The sequence below is a fragment of the Labrus bergylta genome, chromosome 1 (genome assembly GCF_963930695.1).
Source record: "Labrus bergylta chromosome 1, fLabBer1.1, whole genome shotgun sequence".
NCBI classification, from domain to species: domain Eukaryota; kingdom Metazoa; phylum Chordata; class Actinopteri; order Labriformes; family Labridae; genus Labrus; species Labrus bergylta.
Genome location: NC_089195.1, coordinates 18,926,983 through 18,946,572, shown reverse-complemented (window position 1 = coordinate 18,946,572; position 19,590 = coordinate 18,926,983). Strand labels below are relative to the sequence as shown.

Below are 19,590 nucleotides of genomic sequence, written 5' to 3'. Positions count from 1 at the left end.
GGACGATTTTGTATGCTCCTATGTCTCCTCATACACTGAAAGGCCTTCCTGAAAGGGGAACAGACCTGTTTTTTTCTAATTAATCACACTCTTGAAACCAACCGATTATAATGAAGCGTTTCGCCCTCCAAAAAAAAAAAAAAAAGAATAAAAGTAGAAATTTCACAGAGCGCGCGCGGAATGAACGATTTAATGTGATTGTTTCGGTCGAAGGGGACGTTTCCTGAGGCCTTATGGGAAAATAATGTCCTTATGAATTAAATAATAGGGTTATTACTTTCATTGATTTTAGCTGTCTGGGAATTTAGTGTTGAGCTCGGGTCTTAACCCATCATTCTCCTCCTACTCGTGCTGTTTTTCACTCTCGCTCCCTCGTCGTGCTCTTGTCTAATTATTTTCCTATAAGCCCCCCGCTTCCTTCAGCGCAAATAGCAGAGTCACCGAGCGAAAATTATGTAAATATTATTAAAGGGACTCAGGCACGGAAATTCATTTTAGGTCGGCGCAGCAGAGTAAAGCTCTGTCCCTCGGATCCGCCTCAATTTATTTGCAAATAAAGGCGAGGTGACCGGGAGGGATCAGGGATATTTAGCCGGCCTGTCAACAAGATTGCTCCGCACGCTGCCTCGCCAGAATTAATGGTTTTAATAATTGGGATTTCAGTTTCCCGGGAATTGGTGGCGTTTACACTTCATAAGCTAAACACACTCTTTCTTAAACGTGGCACACACACCCAGCCTGTGCACTTGGGTCACACACCTGCACATTTAAGAATCTGGCTTTTCTTCTGCTCCTAATTCAGCCATTCTTCACTTTCTCTTCCCCCTGCCTTATTTTTACGAGCTCAGCCAACAATTGGTCAAAAATATTATTATTAATGCAAGCCTGGAACATCACCCCCCCCCCCCTCCCCCTCCTCCCCCCTTTCTCCTCTATATCTTTATCTGTCTCCCCCAGGGGGACTCACAGTCCTATTAGAACAAATGACGAGGGGCCCGGGCGCTTTTGTAAAAAGGCGCAGGCAGACGGGCGCGCGCCTGTCCTATTATGTGCGACACATGATCAATAGGGCGATAACGCAGCAACATCAATATAAGCGACAGAACAATGAGGGATATCATCGAACATCTATCTTAATATAGCCGACTACAAGGGCCGTCTGACAACCGCGGCAGCTCATGAAAATTCCGCCCCACGAATCAGGCACCATCTCATCCGCCTCCTCCTCGCGCTCAATAGACTATGCGCCCTCACGCGCTCCTCCCGCTTGCAAACACGCACACATCAACGCTGCAGCTGGCGAGGCTATTATTTTCCCATTTCAATTTGACACCCCTGCCTTTCATGCTAATTCTATTATTGTAGGAAGTTTATGTGATTCCATATCACTAGAAATCGGTAATGTCTAATAACCCTTTGGGCTGGAAGGAGGGGAAAAAAACTGCCTCGAGACCCGCGCGGCAGCCAGTGGGAAAATAATTACTTTCATATCAAAACTCAGCAGGAGGCGCAGGGTCCTATAGCCCGCGGCCACTAACCTCATTCCAGCTCGGCCTTTCAAATGAATAAATTTGTTAAAGCAATAAATACAAACAGCCAGACGGACTTAAAGCTGCAGCTCCTGCTCACTACACACAGGAAAAAGAGGATTTATCTGCTGCAACATGACAAAACTCCAGCAGCCATGATCCAAGGTTCACCACACAGAAACCTCTATCTGTTTCCACCTAGTCCCCCTTTAATATGCTCCTGGAAGACAGGGATTCAATTTAAACAATAACTTTATTTATCAAAATGTGTACATATAAATATTTTCTCATTTTTACAATATCTGAGGAGTTTTGTTGTGTGAGATGTTTATTGTAGCCGACTTTTTCTTACAAGTTATTCATCAAAAAAGAGTGAAAGAACCTGCTTCTAAAAGGTGTTTATATGAGGACAGCCACAGTTTTTCTGTCTCGACCATCTGGATTGATCACACATCATGATTAAAAAATAGATGAGAATTAAGTCTCCTGATTCCTGATATGTTTTCAAATGTCTCAGCAGAGCTTTGGGAATGTTTGACTATAGTCGGAGCCATGTTCCTGGTCCTTTGTTTATGTTTGCTCCTTGCAAAGTGTTAGTCCATATCGACATCCTCTCCATCTGTTCCGGGTGTTTCTTGACAGTCTGTGTTTGCCTCGAGAGGCTCGGAGAGGTCTGAAGACGCTCGCTCCTCTCTTGTACTCTTCTCTTTTAGCTCGGAGGATTGGCAGCCGTTTGTCCAAACTTTCAGTCTCGACTCCGCGCTAACGTCTCTGGACTGTGAGGAGCTCAGCATGTCCAGAGATGCACTGTTTGGCGGAGGAGAAACAGAGAATCTACCTCCACACTCTTCCACATCTGCTCCTTTCTCTCTATTGCTTATGTGAGTGTGGCGATTCTGTATGTTCTGCTCTGTATGATCCAAATTTAGAGGCTTAGAGACAAAGCCAGAGAGGTCAGAGGGAGCTGGGCTGCCTTCGCTGGGCACACACCTCTGTCCCAGCCTGTCCTGACCCGGTGGGGCCTTAAGGGCAGTTTGGGGCACTAGAAAACCCAAGGGCTGATGGGTAATGGGGTAAAGCAGAAAGTGACCTTTCCCCACCAGAGTTCTCTGACTGGGGAGTGAGGGGAAGTCTAGCAGAGGTTTACGTCTCGGCATTGTGTCAGAGAGGAGGCTCTCCACGCTGAAAGGGTTACGTTTCTGCAGGGTAGAAGACCTCGGGCCTCCAGGGCTGGAGCTTTGCGTGCTGCATGGAGAAACCTGCTCCGACTCTCCTGCAGTTCTTTGGTTTTGGTGGTTTTGCAGGTGGCTGAAGTTGTTGTGTGTTTGGTCGCAGCTGGATTCCAGCATGTGTCCACCTGCACCCTTATTTGCTGGCATTTCAATGTGAATAGAGTCGTTGACGCCCGACGGCTGCTGATCGCTGTCGTTGAACTGAGAGACACCGCTGTCGCTCTCGGAGCCTCCAGGTGTGTGAAAGCTGTCCCCTGTGAGGAGTTTGTTTTGGGACTTCAGCAGCTTCCTCTCATGTTTGCGTTTCTTCTTCTCGGCCCGCTCCTGATCCCTGCGACGAATCTCCTCAGGGTCCATGGGCTCGCCACTGCACGTGGTCGGGTGGGAATTGTGAGCAGGCCGCCCAGGACCTTTCTTTGTATTCTCCTTTTTTCTCCATTTGGCACGGCGGTTCTGGAACCAGACCTGTGCAAACACAAACATACAAAAACATTAAATACACCCATAAACATATACAGGATGAAAAATTACACAACAGTTAAAAACTCCCTCTTTATGTCAAAATCTGCTAAACTCCATCTATAGGGTCAAGGGTTTGTTTAGAATATTTGTATCAAACTGTTTTAGCAATTATGTCAGATTTCTGGCCTAAATTAGATGGTTACCTAATTGGTTGGTAACAAAAAAGTAATAATTTACTTTAATTTAATTTAAATATTGTATTTACCTTGAAAAGGAAAACGCTGAAAAAATGTTTTGGGTTGTATCACTAAATCATTTATTTACTGTTTCAGTTTGTCAAGGATAAAAAGCAAATTATCAACATTATTGAAAGCCCTGGAAATAGAGATGCTTTTTAATGTATTTTTTTAAACACATTTCTGTCTTAACTTAATCAAAACTCATAATAATTGTCAGTTGTATAGTTAGTTAGGCAAATAATATCATAAAAACGTAATACATAACTTTAAGGGTTGACTTATTAGTACACTTTTCTATCCCCAAGTTCAACATCCTACAATACCACCTCTATAGACCACAAAGTCCACAGCCGATTACGACAGATTTTTTTTTGATTAAATCTGTTGTACTTTAAAAGGATATTTCTCTTTATTCGGATAAATCTCCTTGATAAAGCTCTTGGAGAAAGTTAAATTATTGAAGCATATTAGACGTGTCAGTCATTGTATGATTAGCAACTGCAGACAACAACAGAGCTCCTACTCATGATAATAAATGAATGTCATAGATGAAAGGCTATCAGATGATAAGGACAAAACCATATTGCCTTTAAATCCAAACAAATTCCACAAAGCCCTGATACAAGTGAGCCTTTGTCCTCCCTGTCTGTCTGAGTGTGTTTTTACTACAGATTTAAACACGTAGCCTAAAGAGAAGTGTAGGTTAAGAGGTCACAAAGGTGGAGCAGCAGATGCACACATGTGCTGGTGTTAATTACCAATGAGTCTGTCCGCCAATTATCTTTAATTGCACCGTAGCTTCAGAAATATCCCGCCTGTGTGTATCCTTTCACACCCAGAACACCGCTCTTATGGGGCTTAATACCGAGCCAACCGAGGCAGCTTCCCCCGCCTGAGAGCGCTCGTGCCCGGCCTCTGGGTGCGCTCAGTGCCGCATGTTGGTCGTTGATAACGGCAGGAGTTTAGCATGCAGCAGTAGGATCGACGCACATTGAATAATGCGGACGGGACAGCAACACCATGTGCGACAAAAGAGGCTTCTTATGAATTGTTAATGTTGGTGATATCTTTCCCCCGCAAACCCGCTGATAAAGGAGCGTTAAGCAGCTTGAGGGAACAATAATCTGAGGTTTAGGAGCGAAATCCCCAAACAACATACAGAAGCGTCTGTGGCGCCTTCACGGCAGGCAGCCAGGCATGAGAAGAGCATGTGTATCATTTAGAATACATAGCTATATCTTAAATTACACAGAATATCTCAAACAGATACAGCTGCTTTAACACACTGAGCAAATGGGCTGAACTTGCTATGAATACTCTGTTATTATATTTTTAAATACCATATTGGGTTTTAATTATCAAATTAAGTAAATCTATTAGTAGGCCTATACTGTTAAAGATTGATGCGTCATGCTTGGCTTTAAATCCATTTTTCAGAAAGAAAAAAAACAGGATAATATTTTAAAATAGAATAGGGCCTTTATCATCATAACTCTTATTGATATTATTCTACTATTCCAGGACAAAGATAATCTTGAAATATTAAAGGCTACTAAAAAATATTAATGTATTTTCTTAAGCATTTTAGTAACAATAATAATAAAATGATGATTAATTTCAAGTTAGGCATATGAATATCTTAATATCTTATTGTTTTAGCTGTAGCACCTAAAAGAAAAAAACATTTAAGAACATAAGCATGCAATTTTCATTAATTGTCATTCATTTGATATTAAATCACCTAAGGTAACGAAGAATTGCCTACTAGTTATCATTTTCACTCCTGGTTTTGCAAAGTAAATAGCCTTGTTTTTATTAACCCATAAATCAATAGGTTGGCTCCATGCATAATTCAAAAGAGCCTTTATTGATGCTTTGATAATTGACAAATAGCGATGTCAGTGCACTGGGGCAGGCCTCCAATGGTCATCACCACATTAAAACAACCGTGTATTTTTATCCATTTCAAAAATGGATTTTCTCTTTCTAAAATATCGAAACAACTCTTGTCCTCCAACAGCTGAGGAAATAATTTCCTTTTACTATTTTTTTTTTATACATAAAGGCCTACCTGAACCCTGGACTCCACGAGGTCGAGCCTGAGCGCGAGCGCCTCCCGCATGAACACATCCGGATAGTGACTCTCGTTGAAAGCCTTCTCGAGCTCCTCCAGCTGCCACCCGGTAAAATTTGTCCTCGTGCGTCTCCGTTTACAACCGGGACTGTCCTTATCCGGGTCCCCTGAATCTGTCGAAGTGTGTGTATGTGTATTTTTGTTTGTGTGTGTGTGTGTGTGTGTGTGTGTGTGTGTTTGTTTGTGAGAGTGTGTGTGTGTTTATGTGTGTGTTAGTGAGCGTGTGTGTGCGTGAGAGAGAGAGAGATAAGAGAGTGTCAGGGCAGAATTGGCTTAAGCAATTAATTATCAAACTGACCCCTCTAACACCTTTGTTGTAATCATTTGGTCTATAATTTGTGATATCTCGAGCTAAATTCTCAGTAAACTAGGGCCTTGAAGAATCGTGCATAAATGTTTGATATTTTAAATAACCCTTTAAAAAATCCCTTTAACTGATCCCAAAGAATTAGAAAATCAGATAAATCAAGATTAAACGCAAGTTGTTTTAATTATTTAAACCTCCAGTGCTGTTTTTTTAAGTAACAGAAGTTATAATGACCCTTTCGCTTATAATTGTTTCTTCTCAATAAATCAATTTACTAAACTTTTAAACAATATAGGCCTATTCTATACGGCAGACTTTCTCGCTCAGAAATTAGCCACCATTGCCATAAAATTGTAAATATGTAGCCTTAAAGCACTAAAAATGCCCTTACTTCCCATAAATTAAGATGCTTGCAATTACGCTTGGTTTCATAATTTCCTAGCTGATCTTTTAATAAGACAAGAGACAAAAAGATGATTGTTTACCTGAGAGTTTGAACTGCTGGCTGTCTGGTGAGAGCAGCGCGCTGGAGTTGACCACAGAGGCAGAGCACGAGCCGTTAAGTAATCCGTCTATAGAGAAGGGGACAGCGGCCGCAGACTGCAGCTGGTGAGCGCTGGTGAGCTCGTAGACGTGCTGGTGATGGTGGTGGTGGTGATGGGGGCCGAGCGGGTACGGGAAGCCGACCAGCCCGCCCAAGGAGCCTCCGAACTGGGCGTGAGGATGCTCGAGGACTCGACTGTCCATGCTCGCCCGGGCTGCGGCGGGGCCAAAGTGAAGATGCAGAGGGAGGCAGTGTGGCTGAACATGCAGTCAGAAAAAAAGTCAGGGAGGAAGAGGAGGAGAAGGTGGAGGCGGAGGGGAAGAGACGGGGAACCCAGGCAGACGGCCGTCTCCCGCGGCCACGGTTCGGTCTGATAGGAGGATGAGTCCGGGCTGCACGAGGTAGCCTTTTTCACGTTTACGGTCTAGCCGAGGTGTCAACCCTGCTCTTTCTCTCCGCGAGCCAGCTCATTAGGACTCCTCCATCTGCTCGCGGGACCAATAAGAAACGTTAATCGCTTTGTGACGTCACAGGCGCGGTTAATGGAGAAGGCAGAGCACGAGAAAAAATAAAGCGAGAGAGAGAGAGAGAGAGTGTGTGTGTGTGTGTGTGTGTGTGTGTGTGTGTGTGTGTGTGTGTGTGTGTGTGTGTTTTTTTTTTTTTTTTTCGAATCGATCGCTAATTACACCTGGCGCGCTCCTTTAGGCTAATACAACCCTGTCAAAACAATGGCGAAGCGAAATTTGCGGGTGGAATCGGCTACGCGATTGATATGCCGACTCCATTAAACAAGCAGAAATATAACATGCATTATTTTTTTTAAATGTTTTTTTATTTCCTCTGCTGAATTCTTCCAGTTATAGCCTAAACTGTACTTTCTCCGTAGCCTATATGCCTCTTATTGTCTTTTCTTTGCTCGTGTGTGTGTGTGTGTGTGTGTGTGTGTGTGTGTGTGTGTGTGTGTGTGTGTGTGTGTGTGTGTGTGTGTGTGTGTGTGTGTAAGTGCGTGCGTATGGAAGTGTTAAACAGGGGCATTCAGGGCCAGATTGATCCAATAACAGTGCCTTTATCATCCCCCCTTTCCTGAGCTGTCACAACGCATTTTAAACGACAAGCCTCTCTCCATCTCCCAGACACACACACGCACTACACGCACACACTCACTCACTCACTCACACACACGCACACACCGCATCTACTGTGAGCCGTCCTACCACAGCCAAACTCCGCATCATTATCTCGATTTTCCCCTGAACAGCTTACACCATGTTTGGTTGTAAATGACGAACCGAGTGGGTTGTACACGATGTGACGTTTCCTAGAATTCAATACTTGCACGTGCAGTGCTGCCTCCATTCAGCCTTAACTGTGCATATCCTCACTAGAGTTAAACCTTTCTGGCTCTACTGTTTGGACTGTATTACTTTCAGTGCATTGTGCTTGTTTTTAAAACTAGTTTATGGGGAAAATAAAAATATAACCCATGAGTCTAAGAATCGTTAAATGAACTTGATAACATTTAATTTATTTTAAACATAAAATAGGGCAATTAAGCAATTGCAAATGTGGTTCATTGATTTTTTATGTTCCACCCGGTCTATTCAGTATTTGTTCTGCAGCTTTTACTCACATCACGTGCTCACTGGACCAAGTCTAACTACTGATGAAGATCATGGGGCCTAATCAAACCTCCACAGATTATATGCTGGAGAATCTTTTATTGTACACATTTTTTGTATTTCAAGAATAACTTGAATAATGAGGTCATACTAACAAAGAACCCAAAACAAATCTAGTCAATATCAGATGATAGTTGAGGGGTTTACATCAAATACAACAAATGCATTGTTCTATTCTTCCACAAATAGACAAATAGGCAATGACACAACTGATACAGGAAAACTTAACCAATGTTGATGAATCCATGTTTCTAGGGCACAATGATTCAAATGTGCAAATCAACCTTTATTGGATTCACTTTAAAGCTTTTCAAATTTTGAACCTGCTAATAAGTGTATTTTGTCCGAAAATAACAGTAAGGCTTGTAATGTAAGAGCTTAGAATCAAATGTAACCATAGAGACCCTAGTGTATAAAAGCTATGGAAATAATACATATTCTTGGCCTTGGTGTTTAATCTCTACAAAGTAGCTTTACTTATGCCATAAACAATAAGTCTATAATATTCATAACTATGAATATATTCACACCAGATTGATATGCTTATACACAATACATGGAAAAAGTGATTCCCTCCACAGCCACATGCTCTTATTCTTGCATCGTTGCATTAAATCAACCTACATACTACTGTTCAGTAATGTTAGGGAATGCAAACAGAAAGACTTTTTATTTTTATTTTTCAAACTGACTGCCTCATAAGCTCTATGTTCTGCTGTATTTGACTGAAGTTCTAAAAATAGTTCATATCTATACTGTATATATTTCAGTTTTCCCAACATTTAATAGAAGCACTTTATATTAAAGCAAATGTAATTTTACTCCAGATTGTCTTCTTTCAAGTGCTGCACTTCTGTAAATGAGGATCTCCTTTGTGTAAAATCAGACACATAATGGACACTGCGCCTTTGAAGGCACAGAGTCTCAGTGGCTGGTGAAGCAACAGAATAATACAAGAAAAACAGAGGCAAAGGGCCCTGGTGGTGTTAAGTCCACCACCATCATTGCTGTACGCTTTCAGAAATGTAGCTTGTGTTTAGCATAAAACAAAACAACGGACTTCTTTCTGTTGACATTGTTCCATGCTCTACTACTTAAAAGGGCTCTCTTATATAAAGTACCTATATAATAATCTCAGAGAAAGGCGACAAAATCACACATTAGAGAGCTGAGAGCCCATTTGAAGAACACTTAAGGATAGAGTGTAATGATACCATTGGGTCAAAGTATTCAGATTGTTAAAGGTGTTAATGTTTATATTAAAAGACAAGGAAACCTCAGGCCTTTTGGATTCAAAAACAAAGATAATAGAGTTCATTGTGTTACTGTGAAGGTTCTTCTAACTTCTAAGAGAACATTCAGATAGGAAATAAAAATGACTGCTCCTCCTCATAGAGTGCACACTCATGTAAAGATGTCACTGGAGTAAATGAAAAAAACACTTAAAGCAAATGAGCATGTAGTTAGTATCCATGTATTCTTTTTTAAATCAAAGAGGTCGCCCTTCATCAAGACTAAAGCTGGGAATATAATTTCTAGGCTGCACAACGGTTGCTCAGATATATTTCAGTTATGTTCTTTAAACTTATATTTGGTACATTACTTTTCTTTATCAAGCCATCTCCCAACAGAATTTAAATCAACTGATAAGCTGACTTGTTGTCCATCTTTGCTTGTCTGTGAACCTCTACAACCCTCATTGACCGGTAACGATGCTCTACATAGTGTAGCACAGATATTTCTCATTTTCATTCAAACATTTTATTTTTCCTTTGAAAAGCAGAATTCATGCAAAAGTGCCCCCAGTCTCACTTGCTGTCCTCTGAGGTCCTCTAACAACATTGTATGCTTAAATCCTGATGTTTAGTAGTTAAGATATAAATCATGTTCACTATTAAAGCTTAGACTATGAGCTAATTGCCACTATACATTTATAAAATATTAAATGTGACAAACAAAAGAACAGTAAGGCTTCAGCTGGATTCAATGGGGCCTCACTTCTTCCAGAACAAGGGACAATGACTTAAAGAGTTGAATCCCACTACAAGTTCTGAGTTAGAAGCTGTAGCTATATGTGGAAAGGGACTATTTCTTTGAGAGCTAGCAAGCGGGACTGACACAACATGGTTTCAGTTACATCATTTATGCAGCCTTTGTGTGCGTTGTCACCATTATTAAAACAAATGTATTACATTTGTCACAACACTTTCACTGTTGTATGACAAGCTCTGAAATCTTAATTTGCAAAACATTCTTTTTAGATGGACCTACATATTAGGGCTCATTCATGGTTCAACAGAATCTAAATATAATCATGTCTTGACTATAGCTGTTCGGCAGTCTACATGGAGGTTCACAATCGATAACACATCTACAGAGCCCCAGACAAAGACTGTATCTTGCTGCCACTACTGCACAAACATATTCTCAAATTGATTTGTTTCTTGTTATCTGATCCAGAGTCCATAGTCACAAATTGGTCTTTCTTGAACAGTGCTTATTACAAGTCTCTTAAGATCTAAACCGTTAAAACACATAATAATAACCAGACTTGGGATCTTCGATAATAGACCAGGTCCTGACCTGCACTTTGATTTAGCTTAAACATGGACCTGAACCAATACTCCCATATAGGGTCAGGTCACAGGGGCTATTTAGGGATGCACCCATGCATCGGATTAACATCGGTATCAGCCGATATCGGTCCTGTTGACATGATATGGCATGAGCCGATGTCATTAGCCAATGTTTACCTGTTGTGTCGTATCAATTTAATGCTTGCAAGCTATTATACTTAACTCTGCACAATTCTTCATTGTGAAGCACTTTGTGATGTCTGTTCTTGAAAGGTGCTATATAAAAAAAACTTTACTTACTTACTTAATGATTCAGAGAAGATGTTTTTTCATTGGGCAGAAGAAGTCACCTGTTACAATAACGGATCAGTTTTCATGGTCAAACATGAGAGTAAATGTTGGTAGAGTGGGAATTTAAAAACAGAATAATTAATTAACATCTCTATCTGAACCTGCAATCAGCCAACATGTTGTTTTAAACATCAATATCGGCCTGGTGTTCACATGTGGTCTTCTGTAGTTCATGGTTTATCTATGTAATGTACATCTCTTCTCCCATGATTGGCTATTGCACGTTATGTCTGAAACATGTTCCCATTGTGGTCCACCATAATGGAAGGGACTTTCCCGTTCTAACAGGCAGAAAAACTGAAAATTCAGGAGATCACCAAAACGACTAAACTCTAAAAGCTCAAAATTCCCCTTCACTGTGTAGCCAAAGGAGAGTGAAGGGGAATCATTAGAGTCAATGAATGTCTGTGTGGAATAATATTGCATAAAAGACCGAAAACATTTTGAATGACCAAAAGAGTCTTTTTGGGTAAAACTGAATACAACATGTTTTAATACTGAGCAATATGTGGTGCCTGTCTGTCTGAGGAATATTAAAAAAAGAGAAGATGGCTGCAATTAAAATCTCAAGTTCTCCTATTGAGTTAAGGGTCTTGTCTAATGCAGGGGAAATGGTGCTCGAGCTGAAGTGTGTGTTCAAAAACGAAAGGTTTAGAAATGTACAATCACGGCACAGGCCAGGAGCAAGCGGGTGTCCAGGTGGACATCTTTTGGGAGGCGATGGAGGCAGAGAGGGAGGGAAAGATTATACATATAAATTGTAAATGGTGTCGCAGGGGCCAAATCTTGCCCGAGGCGGTGACTGCTTCATTTTGTGTTAAATTTCTTGACAGAGCGCCACCCGCGTGCTGCTGAATACTGAATGGTAATCAGAGCTGGTTGAATAAGTGGCTCCCTCCTCCCTCTTCCATTACTGTGAATTAATTCGACTTTATTTATCCAATTTCTGGAGCTGACAGAATGTTAATTTGAGTTGAGATTTCTCTCTGCTGTTCTGCCTGTGACCCGTAGCCCTGGGATTGGCGTGTTGTAATAACCTGAATCTTTCACCAGAAGCTCCGATAATTGTTACCTTATTAGCATGTAAATTGTTTAATTAATATTATTATGAAGAACCATATAATCCCTCGGTTACTTGACCCTGAGTCCACACACGAGCAGGCTTTCTGCATTTCAATGTCTGGTTTTTAAATGGACTCTTTAATGTGGGCTGTTCGTCGGGCTGTTATAAACCCCCGTTCCCCAATCTTAGTGCAACTTTAAACAGCTTGAGGGGCGCTTTTGATGTCACCCCGTCTCTATATCGCTCTGCTGCTCCCTCTATACCCTTTTTATTTCTTTGCTGCTCTTTCTGATGTGTATTTATTTTCCTGCTGCCATTTTTGAACATCAAAACCCAACGCCTTCTTGTCATTTGATTATAAAAGCTCTCTTTTTTTTTTAAAAGCCCCCCTCCTTTTCTCCACTTTCCCAGTGGCTGTGCGAGCCAAACACATGCAGCGCTCGATGAAAAGCAGCCCTTGACATGAGGTCCTAAGAGACTGCAGCATTTAAATTCGCTTTTCTTCCTTCCTCCTCCTTTTTTTGCTGGGCACGAGTGACATTGTCAGATGCTAGCTTTAATTAATTTGATAATAAGATGGGCGACTCACACACAGGCCCCGGTTTGGCGTGCCTCGCCTCCAGCCTTCCTCCCCTCTCTCATCTCTCTGTGCAGGCGACACAACCGATCCAACACTGAAAGGACAAAAAGAGGCAAAACATGACAAAATGTCTCTTCCAAAGGCTGTTTTTGTTGTAAGATCTGAGGTAGCCTTTCTAGATGCTAAATATTTTGAGTTTGGTTAAATAGATATTAGAAGCATCGTTGAGATGCAGAGTAACCACAAACAAAGACCGGACACTTTGTCACCTTATCCTACATTAAATAAAGAGAGAAATCCAAAAAGGACAACATTTTTTCCCCTAACATTTTCTTTAAATCATTTGAAATGCATGCATCCTGTAGCATGTTCACATGTCTGTCTATGCTGTCTGTTCACAACACATTTGCACTGCTGAATGCAAAAAAACAAAACAAAAAAAAACCCACCTACATTTCCAGAGGTCCTCCTGGGAATAGATATACAATATGTCAATGATTATGGCAACCTGAAGGGGTCACTAAGTCAAATTCAAATTTTTGAAAGTTTTGACTTTCTGAGTTTGCAGCAGGTTACCACTATAGAGGTCAACAAGTTAAATGTTTTTAAAGCTCTACTCTTTTGTTGAAGTTAGCTTAGTTAGCTTAGTTCCACTTACATTTGATCAGATTTTTAACCCCGTCAAAGACATACATTGATGGTTGACCATATGTTGCATTTTTAGGACCATAATCACAAACGTGCGTTTCCATATATTTCAAGGAGTTGAAAAGCCTTGGGAATCATTGATGAGCCACATCTTAATTGTCCCTTCTTTACTGCAGTCATTTTATTATTGTACATTTTTAGTGAAATTTTCTGTCACTTTATCCAATGTGAAGCTGAATTGAGAACTAGGTTTCAAGGTTCAAGGTTTCTTTATTTGTACCGAAAGGTACAGAACTAATAAAGAACTTGTCTGAAAACTGGAAATTAAACTTACACAAAGCTGACAGTTTTAGCATTTAAACCCTGAACGATATCTATACTGCAAAGTGAGCAACACACTAAGATAGTAACCTGGGCTTAAGGTTAAAGTGATCAACAAACTACCAAACATATATTAGGACTGTCAGCATTACCTAATTAATCACAACTAATTATGGTCTGAGTGGTCTATGCATTTTTCTGTTCACTCAAGATTAATCGCCTGCTATTTTGTCACTGTAGGTGCAGCGTGAATAAGCCTCCGCAGTGACATCAAACATTTCACTTTTTTACTGTTCATTAAGCTGTTTTTATTTAGTTAGCGAGTTCCTTTTTCTGTGGTTAATGTTGTAACCTTCCCTCTACCAGGAAGTACTTACGTTATTTAAAAATAAAAGCTGGATTGAACTCAAAACGCAATTTAAGTACTCTCAGTTTAAAGGGCCTTTCAGATAGATTGGCAAGTAGCGCTGGTAGGGCGCAGAGCAGGTGGGGGGCGCAAATCAACGGGACAAGTTGCTAGGTGACCAAAACATTGGGAAAATAGCTCGGGAAAGCAGCTCTATGTCCGCTTAACCAATGCAACACACATTTCTGCTGCTGTTACACCTGGTAAGCCCAAACTGTTGGACATTTCTTTTTAAAACTAGAACTTTCTTGCTAGGTCTTTAAATTAGAGATCAGGAAATTGACAAACCAGTTTGTTGTGATCTGATCTACCCTCCTATTGGACGTGCAGAGATGACGTCATGAGCGTTGCGCCCAAGTTGAAAATGTTTGACCATCCATGGTAGGAAAGTCAAAGTCCCTGATTAATTAAACCCCAAAAAGTTGGTTATCCTCAGACTTTTCCTCTGGGTCCAACATGAAATTATTTTTTAATTCTGGGGTCTAAATAAAATATCTGCCCAACTACTGGATGGATTATGATTATTGTTGGCACAGCAATGATCCCGGTGGAATTAATTTGAATAACTTTCATGATCCCTTATCTTTCATCCTGAACCCATGGATTAGGCAAATAAAAATGTGTCCAAGACTTTGGTCAGTCAATAAGTACTTTAACAGTTAATAACATGTACATCAGTCCCAGCAGTGCATTGGTTGTACAGAAAAACCAGCTAAACATTAACATGTTAGCATTGCCATTGTGAGCTTTTAGGCTTCACAGAGCCAAAGCAAGGCCATAGGCTGTTAGGCTCATTAGAGTACAGTGCCAGCGATCAGTCATTTACCCGTTATGTCCCACATCAAGAACCTAAGCAGTCCACCATGGTTGAATATGTTTGCCCTCTGGGGTTTTTACAGCAGAATTTAAGTCTCACACTTGGGGCCCCTGAGCAGCTCCACAGGACCAGTTTGGGGTTCAAATCTTTGCTGGAATGGACCTCAACCTTGGGAACTGAAGGAGGGTCCAGTCATTTACAATCACAACAGTTTCTCCTGCTGATCTAAAAATATACCATCACACACCGCGGCTACCCTCTAATTATAGACAAGCACTACCACCAGACTTAAATTAGCAAATAAGATCTTTAAATAAAATGTTTCAAACCTCTACTGTTTCAAACCAAGGTGAACTTAGAAGGCTGGAAGGTATAAGTTTAAGGTATAATTGAATGTATTTTTATGCTGACTCCAGACTTCATTTCAGGTATGTTCTTAAGAAACTTTTGTGTACTGTATCCAGAAAGGTAGCCAAGGTTAACATACTTTACCTATGGGGATACATGTCCACAACGCTCAAACACTAGCTCCACAGAGGACATGGAAACACCAGGCCTCAACACTCAAAACAACCTACTCTGGTGCTACCATTATATTTATATTTTCTCAACCTGTCTCATGGACAAAAATCAAGTCTCTGACCATGTAGGTTACAGCACATAACAATGAGAATCTCTTCTGAGCCACAAAACCCTCAAGTGCCTCTTGAGAGGAGGATTCAAGTCATAGTTCGTTTTTAATTAGCAAACTAAGGTGAAGCAGTGGAGAGTTAATTACTCAATTACTACGAACAAGTTAATTTTTAACTATCTGAAAGGAAGTCAGTCATTATTTAGGCGATTGGTTGATAATTAAGAGTCTAATCTAAATTAATTGTTGGGAGGTTTTTGATCCTGCAGTGCGCTCTGTGCAGCCTAAAACCAGGAAAAGAATGCCATTCCAATTAAAAGTGGCGGGATTAAATGTATTGATGTTTTGTTTTTTCCCACAAATCTTTTTTCCCAACACATAATGAACACTTTGATCATTTAGACTAGGAGAGAACCCATTTCCAGGCGAGTGCGTTTTAGCTCCTTCCCTCCACGCAATTAAACTTTCCCTTCATCTAATTATGAGCATAATTGTGTCTCTGACAGAATATTGGGAGGAAATGCCAATTGATTGATTTAAGTGAATTTCTTAAATTCCCCTCTTGTATGATACGATGCTTTTAAAGTCTGTCAAAGTTTCCCCGTGTTTTTTACATTTTAAAAAGTGAGTGGAAAAAAGAAACGTCCTCAGGAGCAATAACTCCATTTCAATTAAAAGTGACTTATCACCTTTTAGTGAAACCTGCCTAATATGCCAAAAAAACTAAATGCTTGAATGAGTCTAAAATGCCATTTTAATTGTTATCTGCGTATCAGAACGCCCCCCCCCCCCACCACACACACACACACACACACACACACACACTCTCTCTCCCTCTTTCTTCTGCCCACCCCCTCCCTTTTCTTCCTTGGCTGTCTGAGCAAAAGCCGCACGGAAATAGACCTAATTAACCCCCCTACCCCTCAGGGAAATACACTATGCAAATTAATATTTTCTAAATAAAGTAATGATATAATTTAAGGAACGGTGATGCCAATTTTTCATGCACAGGCTCGAGAGTATTTGCATATACATTTTAGCCAAATCAATACTTTCTTCCTTTTCATGCGGATCATCTGGAGCGTGTATGTGTTTGGGGGGGTGGAGGGGGGGGGGGCTGCTAAAACAAATGCTCAGATCTGAGGAAGAATGGATCAGTCCATTCAGCAACTGGCTGGCTACTGGAGCCCAACAAAACCATCTGCCAGGAGTGAAACGGTGGAGGGGTGGAAGCAGGAGAAAGTCACCTCCCCCCCAAAAGAGCTCAGCTTTAAGCCGCTCTGTAAACGAGAAAAGATGTTTTAATTAGGAAGCAGGTTCATGCGCATCTCACTTAAATCACTTTAATGAAACACTCAGTCAGAGCGACCTATGTTAACTGAAATAAAAGAACAAAGGTGTTTTCTTTGGTTCATGTTTTGTTTTCTCAGCTCAGCAGGGTCCTTGTGTCCTCTAAACCTCACAGCTTCATATGAAAGTATATCATTCCATAAGTATTTAGATACATCCCTTTAAAGCATATCCAGCTGTCTCCTACTAAGGTTCCACATTAGTCTATGGTGTAAAACGTCTTTGTTTAAAGTGTGTAAAAAAGTGTTAGTTAGATGTACTTTTTGGTTTGGAATACATGCTGTAATATTAAACACAAAAACCTCCAGTGATTCTCCTTTATAATCTTGGCATGTTATGTAGTCCTTAAGAAAAAGTAGTACATATTATGGCATTTAGAAACATGAAGGAGTGTGTGGGTTATTTAGACACTGAATAAAAGGTTGGACCTAAAGAGAGGAAGGCTCAGTTATTTATTAGTTTCTTAAAAGTTAACAATTTTTCCAAATCTAGCTCTTTATTCCCACAGAAAAGTTAAGGTAGCTGTTTACATCGGGACGTGGGCTGTTTAACTACAGTTAAATCATAATTGAGCTTATCAAGTGAATAGGCTTTAAAGTAAATAAACTTTTCTTGACCAATCTTTCATGAAATGAAAGCTTACATGCACATAACTCTGCAGACGTTTTCAAAGCAAATATAAAGTTTCATTCCAAATGACATGACAAAAAAGAGTTTTCAGTGTGTATGTGGTGCTGCTCAAATAACTGTATATAGTATATAAAGTGATTTTTAATAATACTATACATGACATTTATATTTTTCAATTCACAATAATTTAATCAGTAAAATATTGGATATCTCTTGGTTACTGCTTGTTAACATGTCACTACACAATATATAAGTTGTAATGAATTGGGTAGGCTAAACTACGTGATAAAACTAAGCAACATAAGTGTGAAAAAACACTGAAGCTATAACCTGCTTATCTATATCGTGGTTTCAAAGATCAACATTATCCTAATAAAGAAGCACTTTGTCTTTCACTCTTTAATTATTCCTTTCTTGTCTTTAGTAAAACAATCTCTTGTAGTGATTTTTCTTGCAGCTTTTTCTTCTCCCAGTCATGACAGCATGCGGCCGATGGCACACAGCCAAAGTGACAGGACAGTTTAAGCAATTAATGCTCAAAGATATCAGCCAGTGAGTGAAATAATTCCCGATAAATAGTCAGTCCACCAAACACAGCCTGGTGATATACCCTGCGGAATATCCCATCCTAACATATGCCTAATTGTTTACTACTGCTTGTTTACATAAATACAAAATGTTGAAGGGGGGGAGGGAGAGAGAGGAGGGAGAGAGAGAGAGTCAGCACACTACAAGACGGAGCTGGAAAATTAATAACAATTTGTGGCAGATAATTACTTATCAATTAAAGCTGTTATCCTGCCTAATTAGGCAACGTTCATTAAATTCAGCCAATTTAAACCTTAATCAAAGTTAGCAGGGCCTGACAGCAGAGAGAGGATCAGTGAGGGAGCGCCCCCGAGTGGAGGAGACAGTGAGAGAGAGGAGTTTCCCATTGTCATGAAGATTTATTTATTTTTTCATTCACTTTTATATTGGTCTGAGAATTGGTGAGAACTTCATTATTATTATTATTATTATCATTATTATGGTTATTAATAATTATAAGCAGAAACAAGTAGGGCTGAGATCACTTCAAATTAGGAATATTGAAGCAGTAATATAATATTTGGCCATAAGAGTTAGAACTGCTTATGAATGACTGTATAAGCAGCAACATGAAAACCACTTCATTAAGTCGTTTCTCTGCAACATAAATGAAGGAGGGTTAAAATATGTTTCAGTGTGAAAACTTGGGGAGTAGAGAAACCCTTGCTTCCTATAAAATGACTTCAGTAGAACAGGCAGATAGGAATGTTTTCAGGGGCCTTATATAAAACCAATAAAGCTACAAAACTAATAAGAAAATACAAACCAGGTAAGCACAATATCATACTATGTAATGAAGGGTGTTAAACTTGATTGAAAACTATATTTTGATCCAGACAGAAGGTCAGGATATAATGTAGGACCCTCGTGTGTTATCAACTGACAATCTTACTTATTATTTATTTGAACTAAGATCTAATCTTATCAGCTGACATTCTCATTCAGTCATGAACATAATCATTATTATTATTAAGATACATTCCTGTATATTTAAAACTTTAAGACTATTCAAAAATGGGAAAGGGGTGCTATTGCAGTTTCAAGGTTTCAGTTTTAGTTCAAAACCAGATCAAAGGCAGGTTATGGTGTCAGGAAACACTTTAATAAGATACCCACAAAACAATTTTGAAACAATGAGCCTGGGGCTATTGGGGGACCCCTCTGGGTCTGGGGCCCTGGGGCAGTTGTTCTCTTTGTCTGGTAAATTGTCTGATAATCCAGCCTGGAGTGCAAATTGTAATCCAGTTCTATAAGTAAGTAACACAGAGGTAAATCTGAACTACTCTCCATGATGATGATGACTTCTATGATTGAAATGAATATAACAGGTAAAGTCTTTTTCTGAAGTAAAAGATAAAACACAAGATACAGTCCTGCATTCATCATTCTACATTACGTAAATATGTAAAATACTGACTCCAAAAAAGGATATTAAATATGAATTTTGGCTATTTTCATGTACACAACTGAGATACTATTGTTGGGTAGAATTCAAAGCAATAT

General features: G+C 40.0%; 1 protein-coding gene across 1 annotated transcript; it reads right to left on the bottom strand.

Moving 5' to 3' along the window:
* Positions 1–1,763: 1,763 nt before the first annotated feature.
* Positions 1,764–6,920, bottom strand: LOC109991909 (homeobox protein unc-4 homolog). The gene is made up of 3 exons (XM_020644342.3): positions 6,389–6,920; positions 5,534–5,709; positions 1,764–3,226 (listed from the first exon to the last, which is right to left on the bottom strand). Exons 1-3 carry the CDS (start codon positions 6,648–6,650, stop codon positions 2,123–2,125), a joined length of 1,542 nt encoding a protein of 513 aa, XP_020499998.1. The 5' UTR covers positions 6,651–6,920; the 3' UTR covers positions 1,764–2,122.
* Between the last annotated feature and the right edge of the window lie 12,670 nt (positions 6,921–19,590).

Coding starts and splice junctions, on each gene's coding strand:
- LOC109991909 (XM_020644342.3), bottom strand. CDS start 6,650: ATGGACAGTCGAGTCCTCGAGCATCCTCACGCCCAGTTCGGAGGCTCC. Junction 5,710..6,388: donor CCAGCAGTTCAAACTCTCAG/GTAAACAATCAT, acceptor ACACTTCGACAG/ATTCAGGGGACCCGGATAAG. Junction 3,227..5,533: donor TCGTGGAGTCCAGGGTTCAG/GTAGGCCTTTAT, acceptor GTGTTTGCACAG/GTCTGGTTCCAGAACCGCCG.